The sequence below is a fragment of the Coturnix japonica genome, chromosome 3, assembly GCF_001577835.2.
Source record: "Coturnix japonica isolate 7356 chromosome 3, Coturnix japonica 2.1, whole genome shotgun sequence".
In the NCBI taxonomy this organism is placed as follows: domain Eukaryota; kingdom Metazoa; phylum Chordata; class Aves; order Galliformes; family Phasianidae; genus Coturnix; species Coturnix japonica.
This window is the reverse complement of record NC_029518.1, coordinates 34200486-34227973: the sequence shown is the minus strand read 5'-3', so window position 1 is coordinate 34227973 and position 27488 is coordinate 34200486. Positions and strand designations below refer to the sequence as shown.

At 40.2% G+C, this 27488-nt stretch overlaps 2 protein-coding genes across 4 annotated transcripts in view; one reads left to right on the top strand and one right to left on the bottom strand.

The window, feature by feature from the left end:
* The first annotated feature begins 441 nt into the window (after positions 1–441).
* Positions 442–18429, top strand: TBCE (tubulin folding cofactor E). Of its 3 annotated transcripts, none has more exons than XM_015857825.1 (17): positions 442–571; positions 828–943; positions 2943–3027; positions 7927–8115; positions 9320–9408; positions 10104–10203; positions 10897–10999; positions 12571–12647; positions 12922–13017; positions 13850–13914; positions 14001–14065; positions 14518–14670; positions 15282–15435; positions 15541–15609; positions 16316–16375; positions 17736–17827; positions 18066–18429. In XM_015857825.1, the coding sequence occupies exons 2-17, from the start codon at positions 844–846 to the stop codon at positions 18156–18158; spliced, it is 1590 nt and encodes a 529-aa protein (XP_015713311.1). In that variant the 5' UTR covers positions 442–571; positions 828–843; the 3' UTR covers positions 18159–18429. The 3 variants fall into 3 exon arrangements, with proteins under 3 accessions (XP_015713311.1, XP_015713313.1, XP_015713312.1); XM_015857827.2 differs by adding an exon at positions 1603–1705 and having other exon boundaries at positions 451–943; XM_015857826.2 differs by having other exon boundaries at positions 451–943.
* B3GALNT2 (beta-1,3-N-acetylgalactosaminyltransferase 2) overlaps positions 16926–27488 on the bottom strand; it is a 22831-nt gene continuing 12268 nt past the window's right edge. The window contains exons 6-12 of the mRNA XM_015857828.2: positions 25270–25380; positions 24689–24767; positions 23349–23532; positions 21695–21820; positions 20332–20491; positions 19889–19945; positions 16926–19532 (exon numbers count right to left, since the gene is read on the bottom strand). Of these exons, the coding sequence (XP_015713314.1) occupies positions 19398–19532; positions 19889–19945; positions 20332–20491; positions 21695–21820; positions 23349–23532; positions 24689–24767; positions 25270–25380 (852 nt within the window). The 3' untranslated portion in view covers positions 16926–19397. The remainder of the gene's footprint in view (positions 19533–19888; positions 19946–20331; positions 20492–21694; positions 21821–23348; positions 23533–24688; positions 24768–25269; positions 25381–27488) is intronic.

Genomic DNA, 27488 nt, shown 5'->3' with positions numbered 1-27488 from the left:
CAGCCGAACTGTCTGCCTGAAGAACATACCGACTTATTTAACGTCAGTTCGTACCAGCAGAGCACAGCACCGGAATAACCTCTTTGTTACTTACTGGCACAGCATTTCAATCCTCGCGGCCCCACAGTTGAGGCAATATTGTTTCAATTAACGAGCAATCGCTACTTACAAGAGCACAGCCGAGGCCTTCAGCTTTCAGGGCAGCACCGCGCAGGCCCGTTGCGGTGAGCACGGTGAGCACCGTCAGCACCGTCAGCAGCTCCTGCCCTGCCCATGGAAGGCCGGGCCGGTCCAGGCCGGGCCGGGCCGCACACAACGGGCGGTGCCGCCGAGCGCTGTTACCCAGCGGCCCCTGCAGCGCTGCCGCCTCACGCCTATGGCTGAGGGTGGCGGTACGGTGCCGTGTGCGGGCCGGGATAGGGCGGCTGTGCGGCCAATGGCAGCGAGATGGGGGCGGGAGGAAGGAGCCGGGCTGCGGGACGCGGAAGGGGCCGGGGAGCGGCGTGCAGGGGGCGCGGCTGCCGGCCGATGGCGGATGGCGGGTGGCCTCCATGCACAGTCAATAGAGCAGGTGTGTGAACCCGGCCGGTGCGACCCTCCTCTCCCAGCTCAGAGCTGCCGCCGCCCCGGGCCGAGGGGCTGTTGTTGCTCTAACGGCCTCACGGCCGCGGCCTCGGGTGCCCGCAGGGTGCGGGCTCTCAGCCGCAAGCAGCCCGCTCTGTGAGGAGCACAGCGGGCACAGCTTAACTGCAGCCATCGCAGCGCTGGACAACCCGTTGTAACAGCGTTAATCGGGCGTGTTAAGGACGTCGGTTCCGTCCCTGCAGGTGTGTGAGGGCCGGGATGGCCGGCTGGGTGCCCGCTGACGCGCTGGGCCGGAGGGTGCTGTGTGGAACGGAGTACGGCACTGTGCGATATGTCGGCAGCGTCCCGCCTACGGCAGGTAAACAGCGCCGGGACAAACAGCCTTCATGATGGTCAGCTGCAGGGCACAGAATTGTAGGGGTTGGAAGGGACCTCTAGAGATCATCGAGTCCAACCCCCCTGCCAAAGCAGGCTCCCTACACCAATGTTCTAATGGTGCTTTTTAAGATTCAGCTGTGATAGGCAGAAGATAACAGTGTACGTGTTTGGTATGTGTGTCTATCCTTCATGTGTAGATACAGCAACTTCTAACACAGGTAAATGTTGTTTATAAGGCTAAATTATCAGAAGGAGCCTAGACAGTACTTCTGGTTGGAAGTGGTTACAGTTACTGCCAAAAGCTTTTATCGCCTCCCTTTTATTCATTAGCTCTCCACAATGATCTGAAAGAAGGTTGTAACAAAATGGCATTCAGCCTCTTCTCCCAGGTAGCAGTGATGAGAGGTAACGGCACCAAGGAAGGCTGAGGTTGGATGTTAGGAAAGAGCAGTGAGGCACAGGGTGCCCAGGGAGTTGGTGGAGTGGTCCATGGGGGTGTTCTAGAAACATAAGATTAAGCTCCATTTGCTGAAAGATCTGACTAGTTCAGTTATGAGAGCACTCTGTGCCATCTCTGTGTAACTGATGATGGGATGGGAAGATTGCTTAATGCTTGGGGGTGACGAGCATTGCATTCAGTTCTAGAAAGAGCAAGAAAGATGAGCGGGGAACTGTAGGTTCGTCATCCTCCCTTCACATCACAGAAAGATCATGAACATGTTCCCCTGGGATCTGTTTCCAGGTAAATGAAAGACAAGATGGTAATTGGAATACCTTGATCTTTATCAAAAATAAAAGGTCTTACTTTGATGGTAGGACTAGGAATGTGGATGAAGAGAATTCCTTGACCTTAATAAGACTTTTTAGACATTCTCTAATTATATAAATATATATATAAATTGTTTGGAAGCTGGAGAAATACAAACCAGATGAAAAGACTGTTAGGTAGATTGAAAGTCCACTGGTCTGTCAAGCAGCAAAGTGATAATCAATGAGTTAACAGCTGCCTGGTAATATGTGAGTAACCCAGAACTAAACTCTGGGTTTGTTATTGTTCAGCATCTTCATTAATGTCTGGAAATGAACAGAGTTCACCCTCAAGTGTCTGATTTAACAAAAAGCTGAACTGCAATACAGTCCAGGCTTAATGAACTTTAGGTTTGGGCCTAAGAGATTCAAGAGGTATGAATTTCTACATGTAGGGTGAAATAAACCTGTGTATCAATACAAACTGGAAATCACTAGTAGCTTACGGGTCATGTTGTGAAGGACTTGATAGTTTACATGGATGGATGTGAACCAACAGTGAACTTTAGTCACAGGCAAAGTGTGTGTTGTACTGGGTTACTGTAGAACGATGGATGTGGCCGTCAAATTAAGGGAATCTTTTGACCCTTCTGAAGGCAGAGGTTCTTTGTAAGTTTGCACTCAGAATAGTGTATCTGGTTTGAGTCCTTCCAGTGCAAGAGGTATGAGGATAAACTGGAGAGTATCCAGGGGAGAGCTGCCCAGAGGGTGGAAGGTGTAGACCACATCTTGTGTAGACAAGTTGAAGGAGCTGGGCTTTTGGTAGTGTGGTAAAGAGCAAAATTAAATGACATCTAACAGTAGCCTTACAGCCATTTGGCAGATCGTTACAAAGATGACAGAGGCAGATTCTTCTTGTAGGTATTAAATCATATAACAGTGGGCAATAGCCACAAATTGTGTCATGGAAGGTTCGGGTTTGATGACAGGAAAATCTTTTTAAGCACAGAAGTAATGGCAGCACTGGAACAGGCTACCCAGGGAAGTTGAAATCTCTCAGAGGTCTTCAAGACCCGAGTAGGTGGAGACTTAGCTGTCTAATGTGGTCTAGGGCTAGTTATAATCTCTTGTTTTGTGTGCAAAAGCTAGTCTAGGTGAACTTCAGAGGTTCATTCCATGTTTCTGTGTTTATGATGCCATAAATATGAAAGCGTAGCTACAATATTTTTCAGGAATTTGGCTTGGAGTGGAATGGGATGATCCTCAGAGAGGAAAACATGATGGTACCTATGAAGGAACACAGTATTTTAAATGCAGGTGAGTTTGTTCCCGGTGTAAACATGTCATGCGTATTGGCAAAATAGTCTTGAGAAAATGCTCTTTCTCAATCTTTATGGCAAATCAGTTTGTTATCAGTTTGCCGGTTTATCAGTTATAAAGATAAGTCTGAATGTTGTGACTAGCTGTGCCGTAAAGGCTGTTGTGTGAGTATTGATCAGTTAAAAGGATTGCAGTACAGTAAATCCTTAGAAAGTAAAACTGATGGTTTCATCGGTATGTCATAAAATGTTATTCTTTTGATATTATTACTCCTAATGTTACCTTGAGTAGCCCTTTACATTCTACTTGAAAAAGAGAGCTGGTATGTGCTACTTACTTTTCTATGTATGTGAAGTATTGATTAGCTATCTTAAACATAGTTTTGGTTTACATTTAAGATGGTTTTCATACGTACTGTGGTGACAAAATAGCAAATTCCTGTTAATTATTTGGATGTCACTTGTATCAGTGAGTTATTATTAAGTTCAGTTGTGCTTAATGTGTGGAAAATGCAGTGTAGTTGTGTGGGCTTTTTAAAAATCACTTTTGTAAATGTTTAATATATCTGTATACATGGTATTTAAGTCTGAAGACTCAAACACTTAACACGTTTGAAGTTGAGAATGCAGCGCTCCAAGGCCATCGCTAACAGCAACAAGTCGTTTTGTGTCTCAGAGGCTACTGCAGCTGCTAAAAGCTTTAAGAACAAAAGTAAGAATTAACTGAATGAATTCATAGAAGAAAAGTTCATCAGAGACTCCTAAAATATTAAGGGCTACAAGCTCAGTGAGTTCTTGGAGTGATAAAGAATGCAATAATATTTCATGGCTATATCACAGAAATACTTGACCTGCTTTCATACTTTTGCCGACCATTTTCTATTGCCTGCTTTCAAAGACTGCGTGTGGTGTTATGTGAATGGTGTTTTCGACCACTGGATCACAGCAAGTGTTGTGTTAATGAGCTGTAATGAAGATTTCTAGGTGGTCTTTCCACTTCCCATGTTCCAAGGCTGGTAGTAACTGCGAAAGTTTGATTACTACTAGTTCCTAACTAAGTGCTTATTCAAGTATGAACACACATACACACTATATATATTATATTATATTATATTATATTATATTATATTATATTATATTATATTATATTATATTATATTATATTATATTATATTATATTATTATATATTATTATATATATAATTATTTGACAGTGAACATGTAGAATTAATTGAAAGCTTTTCAAAATATGAAGGGAAGTGGCAAAACAAGAAGATGAATTAAAAGTTGTCTGTAATCTTGTACAGACATCCTTGCTTTAGGATGGAGTTTTGCTTTGCTTTATCAGAAAATGTAAGACTGAAAGGAATTCCCCCTGCTGGTTTACATAGATAAACTTTAAGTTATTGACAAGAAGATAAACAGAAAATCTTTCCTCCTTTCATCCTTTCTGAATAGATCTGAGATTAAAATTAATTCAACATGGCATGATTTTTCTTAGCTAAAGAGTACAAAATTATTAAGACAACCATCCTGAGTATATTGGTAGAAGTTGCTTCTTAAATGCTTTCTGTTCAATTGAAGCATTTTCCAAGTTGAAGCCAGTTATTCTCTGCTATAGATATGGTGAAGTTGTCTCGCTGTGTGGTGCTGCTGTACTCATCTGCGACTTGTGCCCTCTGCTGGCAGTAGAAGGGCGTTGAAATAAATCTGCTCTTAGTGCTTGAATGTAGAACCTTCAAGTGAGCATCTGGAACTGCAGGTGTCCAGTTTTCTTTTTCTTCCCTTGTTTTGTGAAAATTCAGAGTCCAGTTTTCATGTCTGTGTGACTGAGGTTAACTTACAAGAACTTCAATTATTTACTGACATCTTCAAGGCTTCTGCTGTGTAGTCAGGAATTTGAGGCATCACAGCAGATTAATCCTAGGTGTCACAAACTTTGTTTGATGTCATAGTGATCACAGCCTCTATTCTAAAATAAAATTTGAAGGATAGATTCATTGCAAAACAGCAAGTACTGGGCAAATAAATATTTCTGTCTACCTTTACTATCCGGGACAATAATACCAAGATCTCTCTCACTAGCTGGTTGTCAGAGCCCCACTTGGATGCATTCCAGAATATAAGAAGGGCATAAATGCTGTCTCACAGGAGGGCTATAAAGACAGTGGCTGTAAATGTCTAGGCTATAATGGTCTAGAGGTTAGGATGTATGAGGAGCAGCTGAGGGCCCTGGTTGTGCTCAGCCCAGAGCAGAGGAGCTGAGGGGAGGCCTCAGAGTGGCTACAGCTCCTCATAGGGAGCGGAGGAGCAGCGCTGAGCTCTGCTCTGTGTGACAGCGACAGGCCCCGAGGGAACGGCATGGAGCTGTGCCAGGAGAGGGGCAGTGGGGGCTGGGGACAGGGTCTGCACCACAGGGCGGTGGGCATGGAGTGGGCTGCACAGAACAGCGGGCACAGCCCCGAGTGCTGGAGCTCAGGGAGTGTTTGTACATCGCTCTCAAAGGGTTTGGATTTGGGGTGGTACTGTGTAGACCAGGAGCTGGGCTTAATGATCCCTGTGGGTCCCTTCCACTCGGGATATTCTGTGATCTCTTTGTTTTCCAGTTATGAAGACTGGTTGCCTATAGGCATGCTTCTTCATGAGTCCAGGTGCTGTACATTGGTTGTGTGATACGGGCATGTGGCTTGTACAGCTTCTATTCCCTTGTGTGAAGATTAATACAGTGAAGGTGTTTTAGGGAAACAAGTTACTGGTTACCACTCTTCTTGAACATGTAATCATGTTGCCTGAAAATAGGGTCTTACTGCAAAATCTCTTCTGTCCTCTTGGACAGCTCTTGAAAAGGTAGGTGAAATTAATAAAATGAACCGAAAAAGAGACTGTGATATGGATTTGATTATACACTACATAAGATTGTGCTGAAAGGGAGAATACTCAGAAGTGACACAAACAGGAGAGAGAAACCCCATGGTTTTCCTCTAATCAAAACAAGACAACAGCAACAAAAAAAAATGAGAGGTTTGAGAGAGGAAATGCACCATATTTATCTGTAGCTTCAAAACACCCTAGTGCCTGAGAAAACAGGGCAAGCTAGTTTCCTTTACTTTTTTTTTCCTTTTTCCTTGAGGGTAGAACTGGCTTCTGCAAAGATAGTGAGAGAAAAGGGGTGTCAATGGAAACAGTGACCCAAGAGGTAAGAAATGGGTTTAGGAAGCAGTATGGTGATGGGGAGGTCCAAAGGCTTTGTCTGGGCCAGGGAAAAACAGCATGACAAGAAGGATGCTGGAATGGAGGTTTTAAGATCAACTCTGATCTGAGCTGGAGAGAAGAAACAGAATTTTTGGGTGCAAAGGAATAGAAATGACAAAATGGGGAGAGACAAGGGGATAGGAAGGGGAACAGAAGATTTCAGAATAAACATACAGCAGGATCTAAGGTGAGTTACAGATAAACAGGAACAATTGCTAGAGCTGGTAGGATATTGAAGCATCTGCTATCTACAGAGCTGTTTGACTTGAGTAAGTGCAGATGTAATAATAATGTATTTCACAAGAGATGTAATTAATAAGGTAGTGAAAATGTGATTTATTTTTAAAAGTGATATTAAGAAAGTGTTGCAAATTTACGTTGGAGAAAATTTAACATTTGAGCTAAACAAATGTTTGCAAATCATGAAGAATAACTTCAAAGAAACGGGAAGAAGGGCTCAAGAAGGTGTTACTGGAGCAGAAATGTGCATAATTGAAAATACATGTTGAGTACGAAAAGTAAAGTATTGAAAGTAAATAATATCTTGTTTCTATCCAGATTCTTAATTAGGATATGAGAGCACTTATGTAAATATTACAAATGTTAATGAATAAAACTAGCACAGGCACTTTTCAGTACTGATTTTTTATTTATTTATTTATTTTTAATTAATATTTGAATATATGGTGCCCATATACTTGCAATGGGTCCATAGGATTCATGGTCTCTAGTTACCATTTTTCTGAGCGAATTTTGGATTCAGTGGAGTTGATGATGTATATTATGGTTTGTTAATGAGCCACTTGATGCTTACGTGATGTTTTAAAAAGAATTTTATTTACGTAAGTGGTTTCTTCCTCCTGGGTACTTTCCAATCAAAGTCAGTGCTCTTCTCAGCTGGAAGGCAGACAGGTAATCATAACTACCAATTTTCTTCCTGCTGTTTCCTGGCTGATCCTTCTATTATATCCTCCATCTGTTCTGTGATACCATTTCCACAACTTGTCTTTGCCAGTTCATCCTACTATTTCCTTTCTAATTTTGATAGAGATTTTCAAAGCACTTTACATGGCATGAAATTGTGTATTTTTATCAACACAAGAAAAACTAAGAGATTTTGTAGGACTGTGTAGAACATGCAGTAGCTTGGTAATTTTGTTGAGTATTCTGTTTCAAAATTTTACCAAGTTACTATTAGTTTATTTATGTGAGTTAGTGTGAGATAAGATACAAATTGTACCATTTCTTAAGTCTTTTTTTTTTGTTTTGTTTTGTTTTGGATGAAACTTGATTTGCTGGACAAGACTGAGTTCATAAGTTTGGAAACAACAGGACAGTTTTTTCTGCTATTAGTGCTGACATGGTAATTTCTATTATTAAGTACCTTTGGTGTTGATGTGTTTCAGTTCTTACAGTATCTCGCAATGTAAACTTGTGTCGAATACTAGCAGTTATACTTTGTAAATGTTGCCTGGTTTTCCTGAGCAGGAGTAGAGGTGTCTGAGATTGGTCTGTAGAGTTACCCTCTGGCTGCTTTGGTTCATGGTACTTTTTAAACCTTACTAATCAATTTTTAAACTTTCTCTTTTTTTAATCATTCTGATGGTAACTTTTCATCTTTCACAATTTCCCTGCTCTGTTCCAGGCATCCCAGAGGAGGATCGTTCATCCGCCCAAACAAAGCAAATTTTGGAGTAGATTTTCTTACTGCAATAAAGGGCCGGTATGGATTGAATGAAAACCAAAATGGTCAAAATGGAATAGAGAATACGTGTGTATTTGGAAACAAGACCGTGGAATTTGTTGGCAGAGATTCTATTGAAAAAAAACAAAGGCAAGTGTCATATGAAAATCTAAGATACACTGATGTCAAATACTAGTTCGATAATAAGGAAAGCAAAATGATACGGTCCTCAGTTTCTAAGATAATTATTCCATAGCTATTGGAATATTGTTTCCCCTAAGTTCAAGAAACTTGCTAATAAAGTAAGAGGTTGTTTGAAATTTAAGTTATTGAGTGTATAATTTCACATGGTATTTTCTATCTGACGTGACTGCTGCTGACAAAAGGAGCGACCTTGCTTGTTCTCTTTCTCCATTTCTGCTCACCAAAAGGTGAGCTGGTTCAGCTTGTTGAGCCAGTATGAAACCATTCATTGTTTTGTAGGCTAGTTTTCTGTTGGATCAGTGTATTGACTCAACTCGAGTAGCAGCTACACAGTTGCCAAATTGCATGCAATGAAGATAATTTTTGTATCATCAATAATGTGTTTTGTAACTTTATATATACACATTCCTAGTCCTTTTCAAATAAGTGGAGTATAGTATGGTCTTCCTTGTTTCATCTTAGTTTAATGATATCAGTAATGTAATGAAGAGAAGGAATTCAGAAAGTCATTGTATTGCTACTGGTGTCTTTCAGTCAGTCCGTGTCAATTTCCATTTATTTGTGAGGGTAAGAAAAAAGGAACTGATTTAATGAGATGCAATAGACTGCAGATTGAATGACCTCCAGCACCAGAGACATATCAGTTCAGTAGGTGACAGTCTCCTCTCTGAGCTGATATTCCACAACTGTATTCCTTGTCTCCCAGAACATATTTAGCAGTCAAAAATGCCATTTTTCCCCCTTTTTTTCCATAAGTGATACGAAGAATGCCCAAATAACTTAGAACTCCTTGCAAAAACTGTTATCAAAACAAAACAAAACTTGGAAATGCCAACTAAATTCCAGTTTGCATACATTTGATCTCTTTTATGACTTTTTCTTTTGTTGGATGCATATCAGTTGTGATCTGTGGGAGGCAGAGGAGAGATGTGTGAAGGGGAAGAGGAAAGTGGGAGAGAAGAAGGAAGTATGATTCAACCAGACCTGTTTTGTAGTAGGAGAAGTATTACAAGAAAGAGATACAATGAACGACACTCATTCTCAATGAGATATTTATGAGAAGAATATTATTTGTGTGTAACAATCAGGTGCTTATGTATTGTGCATGTTTGTGTTTGCAGATTACTTAACAGAATGTTCTTTTTTTTAGCCAGCTGCACCAACTGGTACATATCTCAGTGCATGAATGTGCCGTGAGCCATGCTGGTCAGAAAGAGGAAATCAGTGGAACGTGTGCTAGTATCCTTTTGGAAGGTGCTATATAATGCAATGCCACAAATAAAGTTTGTATTGTAGCACTCTGAGTGCTCACCTCAAGGAACGAGAAACAGTATTTTTATCCTTACATTATGAAAAATGTTTAAAACTGAGGCTTATATTTGTAAGCTCAGTTCAGTGCTTGCAGAGTTAGAATGTAGGAGCCCACAGTTTTTGAGGCAGAACGTAGACAGTGACTGAAAATAGCAATATTATCATAGGTTATTACTGTGACTGTAGTTTCAGAAGTTTCCAGCAATGGGGTTTATTTTTTTTTACCATAACTCTAGAGTGGATAACCATATAAAAAATACAGATGATTTGTTCTGTAGGTACCACAGGTTTCAAATACGTAACAAAAAGTGTATTCAGTTGTGGCGATGTTGCAGAAGATCAAAGCTAGTTAGTTCATTTATGGAGACTGGTAAAAATTTCTATCGATGCAGAAATTCATCCTTTTTAAGATTTGTAAAGTTAACCTCTTTTATAACAACTCTAAGCCATTTCTGTGCCACAAATCAATGTAAAATTTGCTGTAGCTGAATGGCAGTACCTCTAAGAGCTAACAGACATATATCCCATCTTGCCTTATTTGATTCAAAACCAAAACCTAATTCTAATTTCTGAAAAAGGAAGATCAGGCTTGAGGTGTTTGTTTTCTTAATACAAAATTTCAGATATCAGACATATAGATCTATCAAAAAATCTGGTGTCGTGCTGGGATACAGTAATAGATATTGCTTCTCAGGTTCCAAATCTGGAAACGCTTGATATCAGGTATAAATATTCATATTTGGATTTCTGTTCCTTTGGAGGTAAGGACAAAAAAGAAGAGTCTGTTTTAGATAGGAGGTCAACTTTCAAAAGATAATTGTGTGCTTCAGAATGGGTTTTAACAGCAGCTAGGTTGTAATTACTTTTATTTTTTTAAATCTCACTGATGAAGAGTATATATACATGTTTGCATATGTGATCTGTGTTGTCCTATTAGCAGTTTCCAAAACCTTTGCCGTACGATACACACAGTGTAGCTAAAATAATGTGAAAGCAATGTCAGCTAAACTGAAATAAGCACACAGTTATTGTTGTAAGAAGGCGTGCCCAGTGTTTGTATTTGTTTTTATAGCTAACCTGACAAAAAAATGTTTTTAAATAGTTGTAGGTGTTATGTATTCTTCAGTATTTAGCACTGTATAGGTATTACAACCTGGTACTATTTGTAAAGTTAGGGTTGAATAACAGGTGAATAAATATGCATCCATGAAATAGGAAGGTAAATTAGGAAGGAATGAGTTTGAATGTAAGTATAAATATATCTTGTCGTGCTTTTAGGTGCATGAAATGCTATCAGTGACTTTTTTTGAATTATGCTTATATTATTTTTGTCCTTACTCTGTAATTCCAAATGAATGACTTCATGAACAATTGGATTTATTTAAGTTTATGCTAATAATTGCTCTCTTTACACAGTGGAAACAAAATGAAATTTCCGTCTACATCAATTTCTGTGTCCAATGCATTTTCAAAGCTGACAACACTGGCACTGAATCAGACTGGGATAACTTGGACAGAGGTAATAACTTTCTACATCTTTATTTTTTTTATGCTGCTGGATTTTTATACAAGTAAAGCACAGTAAACATTTATACATTATATTATTCTTCTGAAATGTGATCATCCTTAGGAAAGGTGCTGTAACATAATTGTATTAGTTGGAAATGCAGATTATATTAGCACAGGAGTTTAATAAGAAATGTTGGACTTCATTTACATCTGTAAATTACCAAGTCAAGATAAAGCAGTTAAAGTGTAATTTAACTTCATGTTCAAGATTTGAAAAGTTTGTTTCCTTGTACTTAGTAAAAGTTTGTATATACTTTAATGTAGTTAAAAGAACAAATGCAAAGAGAAAGAACATGTGTCAGCATGACATGAAATAGTTGCTTTGGCATCACTTTGCATCAGCCTTAAATTCTCTTAATATCGTTGTGCCTGATAAAAATACTTTTAATATATCATACAACACAGATTTAGCACAGAATAAACTAAGCTCTGACTTGTTTCAGGAGCTGAAACATGCAAATATTTCATTGATTCTGCCCTAATATCTCACTTCATTAAGGGCGAAGTTCTGTCATCAAACATGTTAGCAATGGTGGGGGAAGAAGGTCTTATGAATCCCTTCTCAGTAGTGCTGTGTTACCTATAGGGACTTATAAGTACCAGTCCATTATTTGGATTTCTTGCATCAGATAAGTACTGCATTGAGAAATTAGCTGAATTTTCAAATTTCTGCTGTCAACTGCTGTCCAGTAATAGCGTACTTAGCAAAACTGGGGTTCTGATTGAAGTGGAAGTGTTTTCAGTTTCTTCTCTAGAGGCTAGAGGAGGGTCATTGCTATGTTTTTTAGCATCTATTTATTGTCCTTTGAAACATAGGTGCTAGTTGATAGTCTCTTTGTAATGACAGCAATATGGATATTGAATTGAGTGGAAGAATTCCATTATTACAGACAGTGTTGAGGATCTATGCAAAATTTGTTGTATCCACATCTTATAAAATCAGTTTAATTACATGCTGTATGAAAAAATATATACATATCCCTTTTGGCTTTTGATCTTGCTGCCTAATAATTTCATTTAATAATTCCCAACTTTTTAGAATGCAAGTAGTTGAGAACAGCTGTGTTACATTGCTTTGATGACTCTTGTTAAGTTTCTTTCCATCTTTCCCATTTACACTATTTACTTCCTGACACAAAGAGACTAAACATATAGGAGCATCACACACTTGCATGGTGACAAATTACTTATCTTTATTTCTTTTGCGATAGATCTTGCATTTATGTTTCACTTTCCTGATCAGCAATGGCTGTTCCAGTGCCCAATCTTTCCCAGCCATTCCAACAGATTATCTACAACACGCCCACAGTCTTTACTGGGCTTTAACTCTGTGTTGATAGTTCTGGACACAAGAAGGTGTCATTTGGAGGAAAGAGATTGTTAGGCAATCTGCAGTACTTATTTCTGGTTTTGAGTCCTATGATTAGTTCTGAATATATTGTGAGGGAATCTGCATAAAGTATAATTTCTGGAATATTTTCTTCCTAACTTTTGTTGCATTAAATGATGTTTTGCTCTTAGGTTCTTCTCTGTGCTCCAGGGTGGCCAGTTCTTGAAGAATTATACCTTACTTCAAATAATATTACAGTTTTGGAAAGGTAAGATGGGTAACATACATCAGTCTCTTGTGACTGATGTACTGCTAAGTTATGTATCACATCAAGGTTCATACCTGCAGTGTCTATGTCACCATGACATAACTGTAAAGCAAACACTGCAAGCTTCATGTGATACGCTTCCAAATTCTCGATATAAGTACAATCATTTGCATGCAGTTATATACATAGAAAACTAGTATTATTATTAAAAATAACCTCAAATATTCTGCTTTTGTGTGATATTTCGTTTTGTTATTGTTTTTCTATGTGGCAGGCCTGATCATGTCCTACAGACCCTGAAACTGTTAGACCTTTCAAACAACCAGCTGCTGGATGGAAGTCAGCTGCATCTGATAGGTCATCTCCCAAGGTAGCTGTTAAACTAATTTGCTGGAAGTTCTTTGCCTTATCCTGGATAGTCAGTCTTCTCTGTAGTCTTTGTGGGCTGAAACATGTTTTGTTTTTTAAGTTGCATGGAAGGTGAATGGAATCTTAAAACAGAAGCATTTTGCCCTCTCGAGGAGAATAACTGAATCACTTAGTTGAGCTCTCTTAATACAGTCTTGGTTTGTTGTAAGCAAGTCATTCTTAAGTTGTGTGTTAATAAGTTTTTGTTATATGCTTACAAAACTGAAATTATTTATCACTTCACCGAGTTCTTTCAGTGTTGCCATCTACAGCATTTTATCTGTGACAGCAGGACTGCAGAGAGTTGTACAAACACAAAACAGATTTGGATGTGGCTTCTTAGGAATGGTTTCATGTCCATGACTGTCACAGAGGTTCAGCAGCAGCTGCACAGCCATCACAGTTGTTTGAGTGCGCAGAATGCTGTTAGACTCTTTGGTGGAAGGTGTGACATTAAAGACCATTGACGATGGGCATTTCCCAAGAGCAGGCTATCCCATAATGTCCATCTATTTGTCCTTTGTAGGGAAACAAAAATACAAGCAGAACAGTGAGTCAGGAGGGGAGGCAAAGCTTGAAATGATTACGCTTATTCCCTAAACGCTCTGCTAAGGTCTGGGTACTGTCTACTGCTGTTCACTTGTCACTGACCGTTCATGATGTTGAAAGTCTATTGCATCTTTGTTTTTTAAAATACAAAACAACAGGTGGGTTTTTGTGGAGGAAGTCTGTTTATTTTTAACCAAAAATGTTCTATATCAGTTACAGTAATTGTTGTATCTATTACATTTCAGATTAGAGCAGTTAATACTTACAAACAATGGAATATCTTCTGTACGCTTTCCTGATGCTGAGTTTGGTATGTAAGAGAAGCAATGTGTTGTAGTGTTTTAATTCTGTCCGCTCCAAGTTTTCATTATTGTTTGGACTTATTCTTTTTCCTAGGATGCAAGACTAAAATGTTTCCTTCTTTAAAACGCCTGGCAATAAATGACAATAAAATCTCACAGGTAGGTTCGCTTGTGAGAGCTTCACATCTTTGTATAAGAGTAACTCGCAATTAGCTCTTTTAAGATTAGTTTGATTGCTTGCGTAAGAGCCTGAGGCAACTACTGAGTTCTTTGAAATTCCCACCTGTGACTTGACCAGAGTGTAAAAGATCCTTAGCATGTCAGATGAAGAGATTTATGGTGGTGAGCCCTGTCCCTCCGCTACCTCATCATTCCTCATGTGGAATTCTATTGATCTAAAATGCTGAGTAGCTCCTGGTTTGTTTAGCTTTTTAATTAAATGTGCCATGATTATTTTCTTCATCAAATGAACAGGATGGAAGTAGTGGGTGCTGCTGTCCAGAAGAATTGTTTCATTCACAGTTATTATACAGGAAAGGCCAATGTCGCCGCTTACTGTTCTGCAATGCAGTGCGCTTTATGTTTCCTCAACAGACTCTTCTCCATTTCAGTGGTCAGAGATCAATGAGCTCGATAAACTACCAAGTTTGCAGGTCCTGGAGTGTCGCAATAACCCTCTAATGGACACAGAGAAGAATCCAGAGACCCTGAGGCAGCTAATTATTGCCAAGATCAGTCAACTGGAGGTTTTGAACAAGTCTGAGGTATGCGATGCATCAAGAAATTGCACAGGTCTGCGGAAAATCAGACTTTAAACCGTTGCTTGATTAATTTCCATTCAGCTTCTTTTAAGATGGTTTGCGTGAATGTGGGAAAAGCAACTTACTGACTATTCCGTCACTTTGTAAGTGGGGCACTAAGTGGGACCACAAAGTACAGCCCTGTTTGTTAACATTGCTAGTTCAGTGGGCACTAGGACATGGGAAAATGTAAAATAGTACCAGCATTTCTTCATCAATTCCTATTGAAACTGCCGGACCATGAATAAAAACATATGCTTGCCAGAAAGAAAAGCAGCAGCAGCATGGTTAACTCATTTCAGTTATCTTCTGTAATAGGAGGCTAGAACCATCTGAATCAATACTTACATATTCACGTACGGATCAGTCAGTACATGGAGGTAGAGCTCCTAACATTCCCCATAGTTGAAGGTACCATAAATGTATGGTGATATCAGTTAGTACTTAGAGGTTGGGTTTGTAAGAACACTGGTGGAGTTAAAACGGACTGAACATATAAGACAGTGTTGTGAGTTAGTTTTTCTTTTCTGGAAAGCCATATAATTTGGTTGTGCTCCATTCTTGTGTCAGTACAGATTTTTCCTGATGAGAGAAGAGGAGCAGAGCTCGATTATCGCAAAATATTTGGGAAGGCCTGGCTGGCGGCTGGAGGGCACTGGGATCCAGAGAGAAACAAACCCAGTGAAGAATTTCTTGCTGCCCATCCGAGATACCCATCTCTTTGCCTTAGTAAGTACAAATCCAATTCTGAGGTTGCTTTTCTTTGGGCTGCTGTTGAATTTTAGTCTCAAAAGAAGTGCTCACATCTATGTACGTGTGCTTTCCTTTATCTAGAATATGGTGTGCCTGAAGAAGGAGAACTGAAGGGACAGCAGCCTTTGACTCTGAAAAATCAACTTTTGAGTAAGAGGCCAGAAATGGTCTAAACCTTTCCTTCTGCATTGAAAATAGTTTTATGAGTTCAGTGTTTCCTGGGTGTATATGAAATACAGGGGGCTCAAAAGCCTTTGAGAGGTCCTGGGTTGCAGCTTGTATTTCTGCTCCTTGGAACTATACATGTGGATGAGTTTGACTGGATACCTGCTTATCTGCACTCATCTCCTTTTCCCCCGCAATCTAACCTAAATGATTTTCTTAATTAAGACTTAGTGAGGAATAGAGGTATTGATGTTCTCTTCTGCCAGTGTGAACGATTTTTCCACAGAGGAGATTTGAGATTTTAACCTTAATCCCGTAGCTGTTTCCTGATTATTTGTTTTAATTTATCTAACCACTTAACTCAGCTCTAGGACAGTCAAGGAAAAATATGGCTAACTTTGGTATTTGGGGCTGTTTACGTACTTAAACTAGGTTGCATCCCAGATGTAGAAATTCTTTTAGCTTTGTTTCCTAGAATTTATCCTGTTGGGTTATTTTTTTCCCCTCCCTTTCAAACAGTATTTTAAAGCATTCTATTTTAACATTTTGTTAGAAGACTAAGTAGACAAGGAGTGTAAGGCTGGGGGGAGGAAACAGTCTATATAAAAGCAGACTTACTTAGAATGCTTTTGTGTCCTGCCAGAACAGGGCCTGACATTCACTCACTAATGCCTCACTGTTCTTCCTTAAGCTTTGACAATTAAATGTCCTGACAACCCTGAACAGAAGCCTGTAGAGAAAAAACTACCAGGTATGTCTTGTCTTGTTGTTTTAGCAATTGATTTGTTGCTCCTTTGCAAGTGACTGTAATAAAGGATGTCAGCTGCCTCTAGCTTTGTCAGCTCCTGAAGACTGTCCCCTGATGATTCTGTCATATCAAGGAATGACAAATGTAGAACTCAGTTTAAGAAGTCATTTTGCTAATCCTCATCCACTTACTTTCAGTCCAGTTTGAAAATGGCAAGTTGATGCTTGTTATTGTTATCATGGCTGCGACTGGCTTTGTGAAGCAATCAGAGGCCAACTGCTGTATCCGAAAGCTGGTGGACGTACTAACCCAGGAATAAGAACAAAGTCGTAAGAGCCAAATATATAGACTGCAATTTTAGATCTCTATAAGGTCTCCGTTCTGTCTTAAAAATGACATTAGAGACTGATGTTGACCTGTACCAAATCTATCACAGATAGATTTCATCTGTAGAGTTTTAGAGCCTGTAGTGAAAACTAAAATGAGCAGACATGGTTCTAAATCAAACTGAAGGATTGGAAAGAGGTGTCAGAGAATGGAGTCTGAAAGAAAACAACTTAGTCAAGCTTTATTCTAAAATAAAAATCACATTTATTATCACAAGTTGCATAAAATCAGATAGATACAGCTTTTACAAAAACGTTTGATAGAAAAATATTTGTTTTCAGTACAATGTGTGGGATTACAGGAGTAACTCACTATTGCTGTGCCTTTAGGTAAAGCTTCAAAAGAAGTACAAGTTGAGTTTCTTTTTTGTATCGAGTAGATCTATTGCAAACAGCTCTCACCTCTGGAGCAAACTACACTCACTCATGATTCATTACAAAAAATATCCCTCAGTGTAACTGACTTCATAATAGAAGGGCTGTACAGCTTTGCTGGCAGTCTGCTGGGGCCTGCTTAACATAGCAGCACTTACTGGTAGGAATGGCATCGGGTCCACAGTGATATTTGTGCCAGGAAAGCCGATTTAAGGTAGGAAAACTGGAAGGAATGGGCACCAGCTGCCAGCAGTCAGAACCTGACTGGTACGTGTCCCAAAGGTCACTTGGTTTTAGCGTGGAGTAAATTCAAACTCAAAGGAAAATTATGAAGCCGTAACACTTCAGTTTGGTATGTGGGATCCGAACACTTACTTAAAACATGGTAGTGCATTCTGTCCGATCCACCAGAGATTAAACCATTTCAACTTGATGTTAGCAGTTATCATTTCAGGTACAAAATACATTATTGCAATGTTAGAACTGAAGCAGCAGTACAGCCTTTCACTGTTGCTATGAGCAAGCATAGCTGAAAACACAGTACAGCTCTGTGGTAGCAGCATGTTTCTAAAGACCTTTCCCCTCCCACCTCCCTTTTTCAGAGTCCATGACTGTTCAAAGGGTCAAAGGATTGCTCTATCGCCTACTTAAAATTCCTGGTTCGGAACTGAAACTGTCCTACGAAAGTTCTAAAGTGAGTTAAAATTAAGTAATTTAGCAATAAAAATGCTTCGTGCTGATAAAGGTCAATAGTATGTTCTAAAGTACTGCCTAATGACGTTGATTTCACACAAGGAGGGTGCTCTTCCTGCTGTAATTTAGGACCCCTGTAGTATGACAGATGGTCCTCGTCTGCCTGATCTAAGTTTGGTTTGACTATACTGAAATTTATTGCAGTCTGATCAAGCTACTTTCTTCCTTTCTTATTCTAGCTGAAAGGAAAAGAAGTTGAACTTGACAACGACTTAAAGCCTTTGCAGTTTTACTCAATAGAAAATGGAGACTCTGTGTTAGTACGGTGGTAACAAGAGACACCCTTGGCAGACTGAAGGAAAAGCCAACACTGGAACTGCAGAAGCATCATGGACTGCCTGCAGACACCATGAACAGCCTGTGCCTCAACACGTCTGGGAGAACACGGTACCAGAGGGCTCTGTGGTGACACTGCCAGCTCCTAAGCTTAGTAGTGGTCTCCAGTAAAGCCTTTACATTTGATAGGAGTGTCTTATGTAAGAGCACTTAAACTCTTCAGTTAAATAAATCTCCAGGTAACCCTTTTGCCATTATTTTATACTACCTTCCCCTGCAGCAGTGAGTATTTGTTTTTACTGAAAGGACACGAGGATCGAGTTGTGATATCTTTGCTTATAGCAGCACTGGGACAACATCAGTGCTGCGCTGAAAGAAACTACTTGCTCTTTCTGTTTTCATTACTAACAAAGAACTTAAAGCAATTGAAAATAAATCAGCAGTAATTGTAGAAGTATCTACACAGCATTGGAATATTTAAGGTCAAAATCTGACAAACCATAATTCTACCTGCAGCATTAACATACCACAGTATATAAATAAGTTCTCAGCATATCGCAGGGAGTTGCTATTTATTTTACATTCTCCGTTGTGCTATTCCTCAGTGGTATTTTACTTCCACTCATGTACCTCCAGGTTCATAAACAGCACACTGAGCTATCTGAAATCCCGCCTCATGAGGCTGGGTTTGTAGTACTTCAAGATTTGGTATAAGCGAACTTTGATTTTATTTTGTTAATCTAAAATGACAATGATATAAACAAACTGAACAACATAAGATAAATCCCATACCCTCTGGGCTGTCTCAGCCCCTCCAACAGCATGGAACCTGCTGCAGCAAGACCAACCAGCCGCCCTGGTACTAAGCACAGCTCCCACTGGGATCCGGTACAGCTCTGTACAGTGTTAAATCAGTAGTACTTAAATTTACAAAAGACAGGCTAGTTGGCATTCTTATGTGCATTTATTAATTACAAGTAGGTCTTTGACTTTATATAAAAAGGAGATTTTTGTCTTAAACATTTTGGTTTTTGTCAGATCAACATCTATACTATAGAAATTGAATAGTATCAGTCCACTTGGAATTATCAAAAGGGATGTGCAAATATTGTTACACTTCAGTTGAAACCCAACAGTAAGAGATACCTCAGTGTTCCATATCCTTCCAAGAGAGAAGCCCAGTGTACTGTTTTCCATCATGGTGATACGCCACCATGTCGACCAATGTAAGTCCATTACCTTTCCTCACATCTGCAAGGATCTCCACACAGTTCCTTTACTCTCCAGAGCTCTCTCAGTTCCTGCGGGGAATACTGAGGGGAAGACAGCATGCCGCTCTCACATGTCTTCTCACACAGCCACAGACTGTCCTGTTTAGAGAGACAATGATTTCAGTACTTGTTCTTCGAATGTATTTCCAAGAATCAGGTTTTCTTTGTTTGTGTGCCAAACATAGAAAGCTAAGGAGTCTCGCCAGTTGGAGGTGTACATCCCTCCTTGAACTGCTGCTGGAGCTCTTTGGAGCACTTGGATGGGGGTACTGCTTCTTGTTTGGGGTGTGTTTTTGTTCTTTAAATTGATTTTAACAAGTGCTTTCTGGCTTTTAAGCCAGTAGCTGGTTCAAGCTTCGCAAAAGGAAGAAAACCCAAATGTTCCTCCTGTGTTATTTATTCTAACAGCAGTCATCAACTCTTTCCATAAGATCAGAGAATTTCCACAGACTTACTTGGTATCGCTTGGGTCCTATAGCTGCCATCCAGATGCCCATACTCACATCTTCACCCTGAGACAAAACATAATCAAAGCATTTGCACCAGGAAAGCCTAAAGCATGTACCTACATAAGAAAGAAAGAGTAACTACAAAAAGCTGTGACTGAATAGTTACAGGTGTTCCAGTAATCCTCCCACTTTGCTGAAAAAAAGCAGGAAACTGTTTCCACAAGGAAGTACAAGAAAAACCAAGATTACCAGACCAGAGCTCCTCAGTCCAAAACAGCTGTGATGGGAGCTAGAGCATCACTTCAGTATAGCGAGCACTACAAAAAGCCAAAGCATCGATCGGGAAAATCCAGCACATACTTCAGCAGTGTGCTTTCTAAATCAATCAGCAACACGACGTGCTGCTCCTCACACCAGTTTAAGATAGAACTGAATTGCAGTTTTAATACCTGGTAAGTCTTTAATCTTTCAGAGTTGCTTGCCAGCCACTGAACGATGTCTTTGGAAATAACGTAGCCAGACCCACAAGCAAAGGCTGGATAGGCAGGACTTGGGTACTCCAGCTCTTGCCATTTCCCAGTTCGATCAACGGCCCAGTTAAGTCTGAAACTGAAAAGCACATTAGATCTGTGAGGTGTTTATACAAAGCTCTCTGCAAAACCTATGAACACAGCTACCCTCTGAACTAACACTAAAAAAGAGCAATACTGAGAGGATGAAGTAGAAGGTGGTCCCAAATAGAGTCCAGATAGATAGCCTCATTTCTCAAGAGCATGATATCTAATCCAACACAATGGTTGAAAGTGATATTTTTGTCTGGTTTTCATCTTGGGTAGTAACAGGAATTAATGTAGCACCGACAGCCAGGTCTCTCACATGGCTGCAGCACTGCTGTGTTTGGATCCAGGAACATACAAGCGTCCTTAGGAGCAATCTCTAACAAACAGCCACATCTGTGTCCAACCCCAGCTGGCTCCCAGTACCACACAGTCAGTGCCTCCAAGAGACATGCAGTCACAGCACTGTTACACATCCCATCTTCCTGATCAAACTAATGGCTGCTTTAAAACAACAAAAAAGCAAGATACAGCACTGAACGTTATGTGCTGTCTGCCAAAAATAGCCCTGCAAGAGCAGGGTAACTTAGTCACAGGTACAAAAAGTCATCTTTTGGAAAGGAACGCTGGACAGGGCTTTATTTTCTCAACACTGATTTACTGTTGAAGCTTTCTGGGAGTCACCTCCTTTTCTGTGCTCCTTTCCAAATGAAACCTAACAAAAGAGCTGTTAACAAAGGCTGCCATCGCTCTGCCACAAACATGTTTTGGCAGTTGCCTCCTCGAGGGGACATTTTATTTACTACCAGACACCTGCAGGAAGCCAGAAGCTCAGCCTGCCCACTCTCACCGCACTGACTCCTGTACTGAGGCAGTACAGCACAGTTTAAAGGTGCTATTGCATGGTGCTGTACTGCTGACCCCATCTGACTGCTGGGTCAGGCAGCGAGGAATGCCCTCCTGTATATGTCAAGGAAACACTTGGTATAGCACTTGCTTTGCAAGTCTCTCGTGTGCTCACAGCTAACTGGCATAACTGTGTCAATGCAGCAGGTTCTCTCTGCTTTTTACAAGCAGCTTCAAGAACTGCTGGATTTAGTCATAAGCGTAAGCTAAAACCTTGCGTGAACTTTTAGAACTGTCACCTCAGACACCAGCTCTGTAACAGGGAGGAATTACAGCTGTGTGGCAGCCCTGTGTCCTTTAATGTAATCTGTTGAAGTGACAAAAGTGACAAAACCCAAAACCAACTCACTTTCCCCACCAAACGTTCGGTCTGTCCAATTTTTTCTGCATTATCCTGTTAAAAACAGCCTCCAAATCAATGTAACAGTCGTCATCTGTCTTCAGCAACAAATCGAAACTTGTTGTTTCAACTGTCCTGTAAAAGAAAAGCGATGAGATGCTGAGCTGTAGCCCACAGTGATGCAACAAAGCACTTCACAGGGGTTTTGGGGGAGCAGAGGAGAAAGGCAGAGGTAGGTGAAGACACTTCCTTCCCTCAACTAACTTTTAAATGGTTTCTCAGTTGCCTAAGGGTTACTTCTTCTCCCATCAAAGGTTAATGAGGTGCACCCTATACTGACCTTACAGCATGGATCTGCAAAGAAGAATCTTGCAGTTCTGTTCTCCCATCTGGATGGGGGATTTAGAAATAAATCTGCCTTAAGCAGTATTGGCCTAAGAAGGAGATGAAACCCTGGTAATGGTGGCCACACAGCTGTTAAAAGCTGGTGGCTCACATTAGTGGTCTGCTGTTCAGGTGAGATGGGCAGTTCAAGGGCAGTGCAGCTGTAGGAAGTGACACGGAACACCTGAGGAAACAACCCAGTACTGCGGCTTCCTCTATAAAGCACACTTCCAATAGGAAAAAAGCTATTTTAAACTGTCTGAAATATCCGTCATCTGTAAATTAACCAAAGCTTGAGATTCAAGGGATTATTCCTCGGTCTAATCTAACTTTGTTTCAGAAGACAATCTCAGGCAGAAGGGCATTTTCCTTCAGTTTTACATTACTAAATCCTGAGGATTTTGCTGACCTGTAAGAAACGGTCACTGAGATCTACATCTTGACATTTAATCTCCCGTTTTAGAACTGAAAGCATGTTTCATTTTTCAATTACATTCTTAACCATGACATTCCTTAAATAAATGTAGAATCTTGCAGGCAACTAAAACTGTCAGCTCTTATTTCTTACTCCATTCAAGATCAACTAATTCAAACAGCTGTCTCAGAATAACACAGGTCATATATTATATTATGAAAATGCTTCCTCTCACCCTTTCTTCCCCACACTATGCAAAGCTTCCTTTCCTTCCCCTCCATTCGGCAAGGCTGAGAACACAGCTGAAAGACAGTGTCCAGTTTGGGGGCCAACCAGTAAGAAGACATGGATAGACTGGCTGGAGAGAGTCCAGTGCAGAGCCACTAAGAGGATTGGGGACTGGACCATTTATGAGGAAAGGCTAAGAGAGCTGGGCTCTCACCTGTAGCTACAGGTACCTGAAGGGAGGGTGTAAAGTCAACAGAGCCAGGTTCATTTCATTTGTATCCAACACAACAAGAGGCAATGGGCACAAACTGAAACTCTACATTCACAAGCTGGCCAAAAGCCATCCTTTAGAAGACTAAAACCGCTTTATCAGCAACAAAAGAAATTCAAAGATGCAATAATTTTGTCACCTGGACTCTTAAGGTCTGCCTTGCCAGGTCACACTTATTTGAGGCACTGAATACTTTATTCATTAGACATACCACGTGCCTCAAAACTGTGAGAGAGAAACACACCTTAATGAAGGAAATCAAGTAAGGTATGCATTCTATGAAAGCTGTCATCTAATGTGATACGCTGGAATATCTCACACCACAGACTACATTCCTAGGAGGAAACACCATCTTTTCAACTTACCATCGGTAAAAGTTCAGCAGTTTAGATGGAACATTTCTGTAAGTGTCAATAACATCTACAAAAACAATATCATCGTAGGTTCTGCTTTCTTCCTTCAGTAAAACATCTTCCTTTTCAAGACTTTTTATGTGACTTGTAAACCTTTCTGGGCGAGTATGGAGGCTTTTTAAAAGAGCATCACCTTCTGAAAGAAGCAGCAGCCATCATTAAACAAAGATGCATATCTACATAATATTTTACGTATTTCTTTTGGATCATGTGCAGCATCCAGACAAAACAAATCTGAGAAGGTGTTTAATGAGATTTACAGAAGTCCTACAACGACTTTAAAAAGGTATATGAGGTTAAGAGCTGTAGAACAAATAAAAAACTACTCTTCAGTAACAAAAGGATTCAACCTTTTAAAGCTGTTTGGTGTAAAGAGCTGTTCACTGCTACTCCTGCCAGCAGAGCAGAAAGGGCTGCTGTTATAGAAACCTCTAAACAAACAGGATATCCTCTGCTAAAGATAACCAAACAGGCACTGTTCTGATGTAGCGTAGCTGGCCCCTGCTGAACTTCACCACATACCTGACTGTAGGTAAAAACTACAAAGATCTTGCAATACTTAACTTCTTAGTAAGAAGAGTTTGTGGTACTGAGGAACTTATTCAGCATCAGGAGGGATGGGCCTTAGTGCACCTCAGTTTATGTTTCTACATAAAAGACAAGATGAGAGGACTGCCCAGTTGTATCTCTACATCTAGCTACAAAAAGGAGTTAACACTCTGAAAGTCATTGCCCATATCAGCTGTGCTGGACAGGTAAGAATACATTACAGTACTACATGGCCAAAATCTTAATTGGAAAGGGCCCTTATAGAGTCTCTGAACGTTCTGCTGAAATAGCTGTGAAAGGACAGCAGTGAACAAGCAGGCTGTACCAGGTAACTGCTGTTTGGTAGTTATTGACAGCAAACATTAATAACAACAACTCTGACAGTAGCAGGACAGAAGCAAATGTGAACATTCCCAAGGAAAGGTCTCCTGAGGACCACATTGCACAGTTTTTAAACCTGGGTTTGGGTAACAGAAAACAAGGACAGAAGAGACTGTCTACTGAAAAATGCTGTTTCTGTTAATCTCATTGTCCTTTTATTAAAGTCAATTGGAGCAGCTGACAAAGGGCAAACAAAGAAGCTACAGCAGGACATGGACACTGGGGCATTAAAAAGAAACAATTCTTTTAGTAGTCAATAAGCCGGTCAAGTTAATAGAGTGAACACTAATTTTACCTCAGAAAAGTAACTTGAAGTTCCTATTTTATCATAACATCAAATGCGATGCTGGCTGAGGGCTTACCTTGAATAGTGTAGATGAAACCACCTGCTATCCCCTCCACACCTTCTGTGAGTTCATGTGGCAACAGCCCTTCCCCTGCCTGTTGAGGACATGGCAATGGAAAGAAAATAATTAATTAATCTCTCATTACTGATCTGCTTTCCACTGATTTTAGAGCATGAAATTTTCCAGAAAATAAGAATGCAAGAAGTTGAAAACAACCATGGTTTAGGTGCCTGCATAATGAAAGACTAAGATTTCGAACTAAGAGGTTTTACGGCATTTCTGAAAGTTTCACTTAAAACAAGCGCACCCTGAATCCAACACCACAGTAACACTGGGCGTCTCTATTATACTTCTTTCATCACCCATTGAAAGACAATGGGTGAACTTCACCTCACTCAGAACACAAGAACACATCCCATGCTGGCATCATTTCTTGTCTGCCCCAGTTCTTTTCCTGGGTACAGCAAACTTCTGCTCTGAGACACGAGAAGCCCAACGGAATTAATGTTTTACAGAGCAATGCAGGAAAGCAACATGTTAAGCTATGAGAGTTCTAGGAAAGATGGAAATGTGGAAGAAAAGATGAGCCGACTCACTGTAATGACTCTGAAAACACCCCCTCCATCATTCACCATCACTTTGTGAAGGTTTCTTGAAACAAGGCCCTGAAGATCCTGGCTCTCCCATACAATGGTGCCTTCAAAACTCTGTAAAGAGAGCAGGAGGTGGTCACACAGGTATTCAAAGACTTTAAAGAAATCAAACAGTTTTTGTGGATTTTTTTACATTTCAAAATAGTCAACTGCACAAAATGGACAGCTTGAACTCAGCATAAATGTTTCACTTATACTTCAAAAGAAGCCTCAGAAAAATACATCTGTGGAACTCAGTGATACAACCCTGCTTTTAGAACTAATCATGAATGTGCATTAGGAACATTAAATTTTCAACAGAAATCTCTATTGCAAAAGCCTTTGCCTTTTTAACATCAGCAAGACGTATGTTAAAACAGATTTGGAAATAAGCGTTGCTTTTTAGTTATCTGCCATAAGCAGAGATCAGAGCCTCCAGCATGACATCAGCAAAACTCAAAGGAAAATGGTGCCATCTTTATCCTGGCAAAGCTGTCACAAACTACTGTAGTCACAGAACTCTGGCATGTCATCTTGGCAGGCAGGGAAAGGAGGAGGAAAAATAACCGAATCTCTTCAAAACAGAATATTTTTAACTCTTAATTTATGTCATTGCTTTAAAAGATATACTGCATTTAAAAGCATTTTATCTCAACTTGAAACTCATCCCTCCAGCAGTCCAACGTATTACCTGTGTTATGTAAGACTTCCCGAAGACCCCAAGGAAGCACAAGCTGTATGCTGAAGAGTGGTAGTAATAGAATATTGTCTTTTTAAATCATCTCACCTTAATCTCAAGTTAGTGTGGAGTAGTTGCAGGGATATTACACTCCTGATGGCTAAATGATGAGTGCATTCAGCTTTGTTTCTCCTAGTTCCATAGGAAAAGCACTGATACCTAGCATGGGCCTCATTACAGAAACAACATGTTTCCACTGTTTGCAGAAGCACTTCTCTTTAATTGTACTAGCTTCTCAGCTTTATCCCACTCATGCCTCCTTGTGCATCTTTTCCAGAATCCCTCCAGTTACTGACTAACCACCGAGTCCAGCTTATAGCCCTGCTCAATTCTTTGCTTTCCTCCAGAAGTAGGTCTTACCATCTGCAACAGTCTTGGAGGTTAATTACAGCTGCATACTTCAGAATGTTCTCATCTACTATTTATAACGCCAGCTTTATAATCTAATAACAGAGCTAGTCAGTGTTTACTCAAGCCTGATTTGCATGCTCAGTATCTTTCCCTCACTTCTGCAATTACCTGTCGGTTATCAAATCAAATGGGCCACTAAGACATCTTAGTATCAGGACCCATAAACATCCACGCACAGTGAAATCCACACACTGAATTTCCATGTCTGCAGAGGACGTCATCTATCATTCTCGCTTATTTTCATTTTTAAGTAGTTCCTGGGCTTTAATCCCACTTCTATGCCTCACATACAGAGGCAACCACTGTTGTTTAGTAAGCTTCTAAGTCGTTTCACTGTTCAGCAATCAGAAATGTTACAACATTAAAATTCTTACCATTTAGTATTACTGACTTCAAACATGTACCAGGAGTCTTAATCCATTGTTACCAGTGAACCCTAAATGCAAGACATTCCAAAGCTGCAAACTACCATTACTTTCCAGGTTGAGAGAACTGTAAGCAAATTTCCTAATTACTTTAGCCTTCAGCTATTCTTACTCTAAGCTGCTTAATGGAAGCTGAGGCCCAAAAATGCTGAAAGCGAAGCATTAGTGGCACACCTGAGACTACATCATCTGTTTTTCCCCATTTAAATTCCAGCCTTGTTACCAGAACACAGCAGCAATTACAGTGAATACCGAACAGGTGTACTGACATAACGCAGCCCTGCCAAACTCCTTTCCTAATGTTAAACAGCACCGTCCTTTTTGTCTCTCCAGCTACTCCCCATCAGTGGTATGGAATACATATGGCACAGAGTTCCATTTTCATGCAAGCGGCCTTTGGCTTTTTGTCAACATAAATGCATTGCTACGACTTGGCTGTAGGAACCCCACGTGTGAGTTGTAGTTATCTGCTGGCGGTTCTGCTCTTCTGTGCCTTCAGTCGCTGCAAAGCAGAACCATCAGTTCAGCCTCCAGCAATCTGGCTTGCCAGATGCTTCTTCTATGCTGTATTTCACTCCCTTTCCCCCAGATGAGGAGAAAGAGCAGCA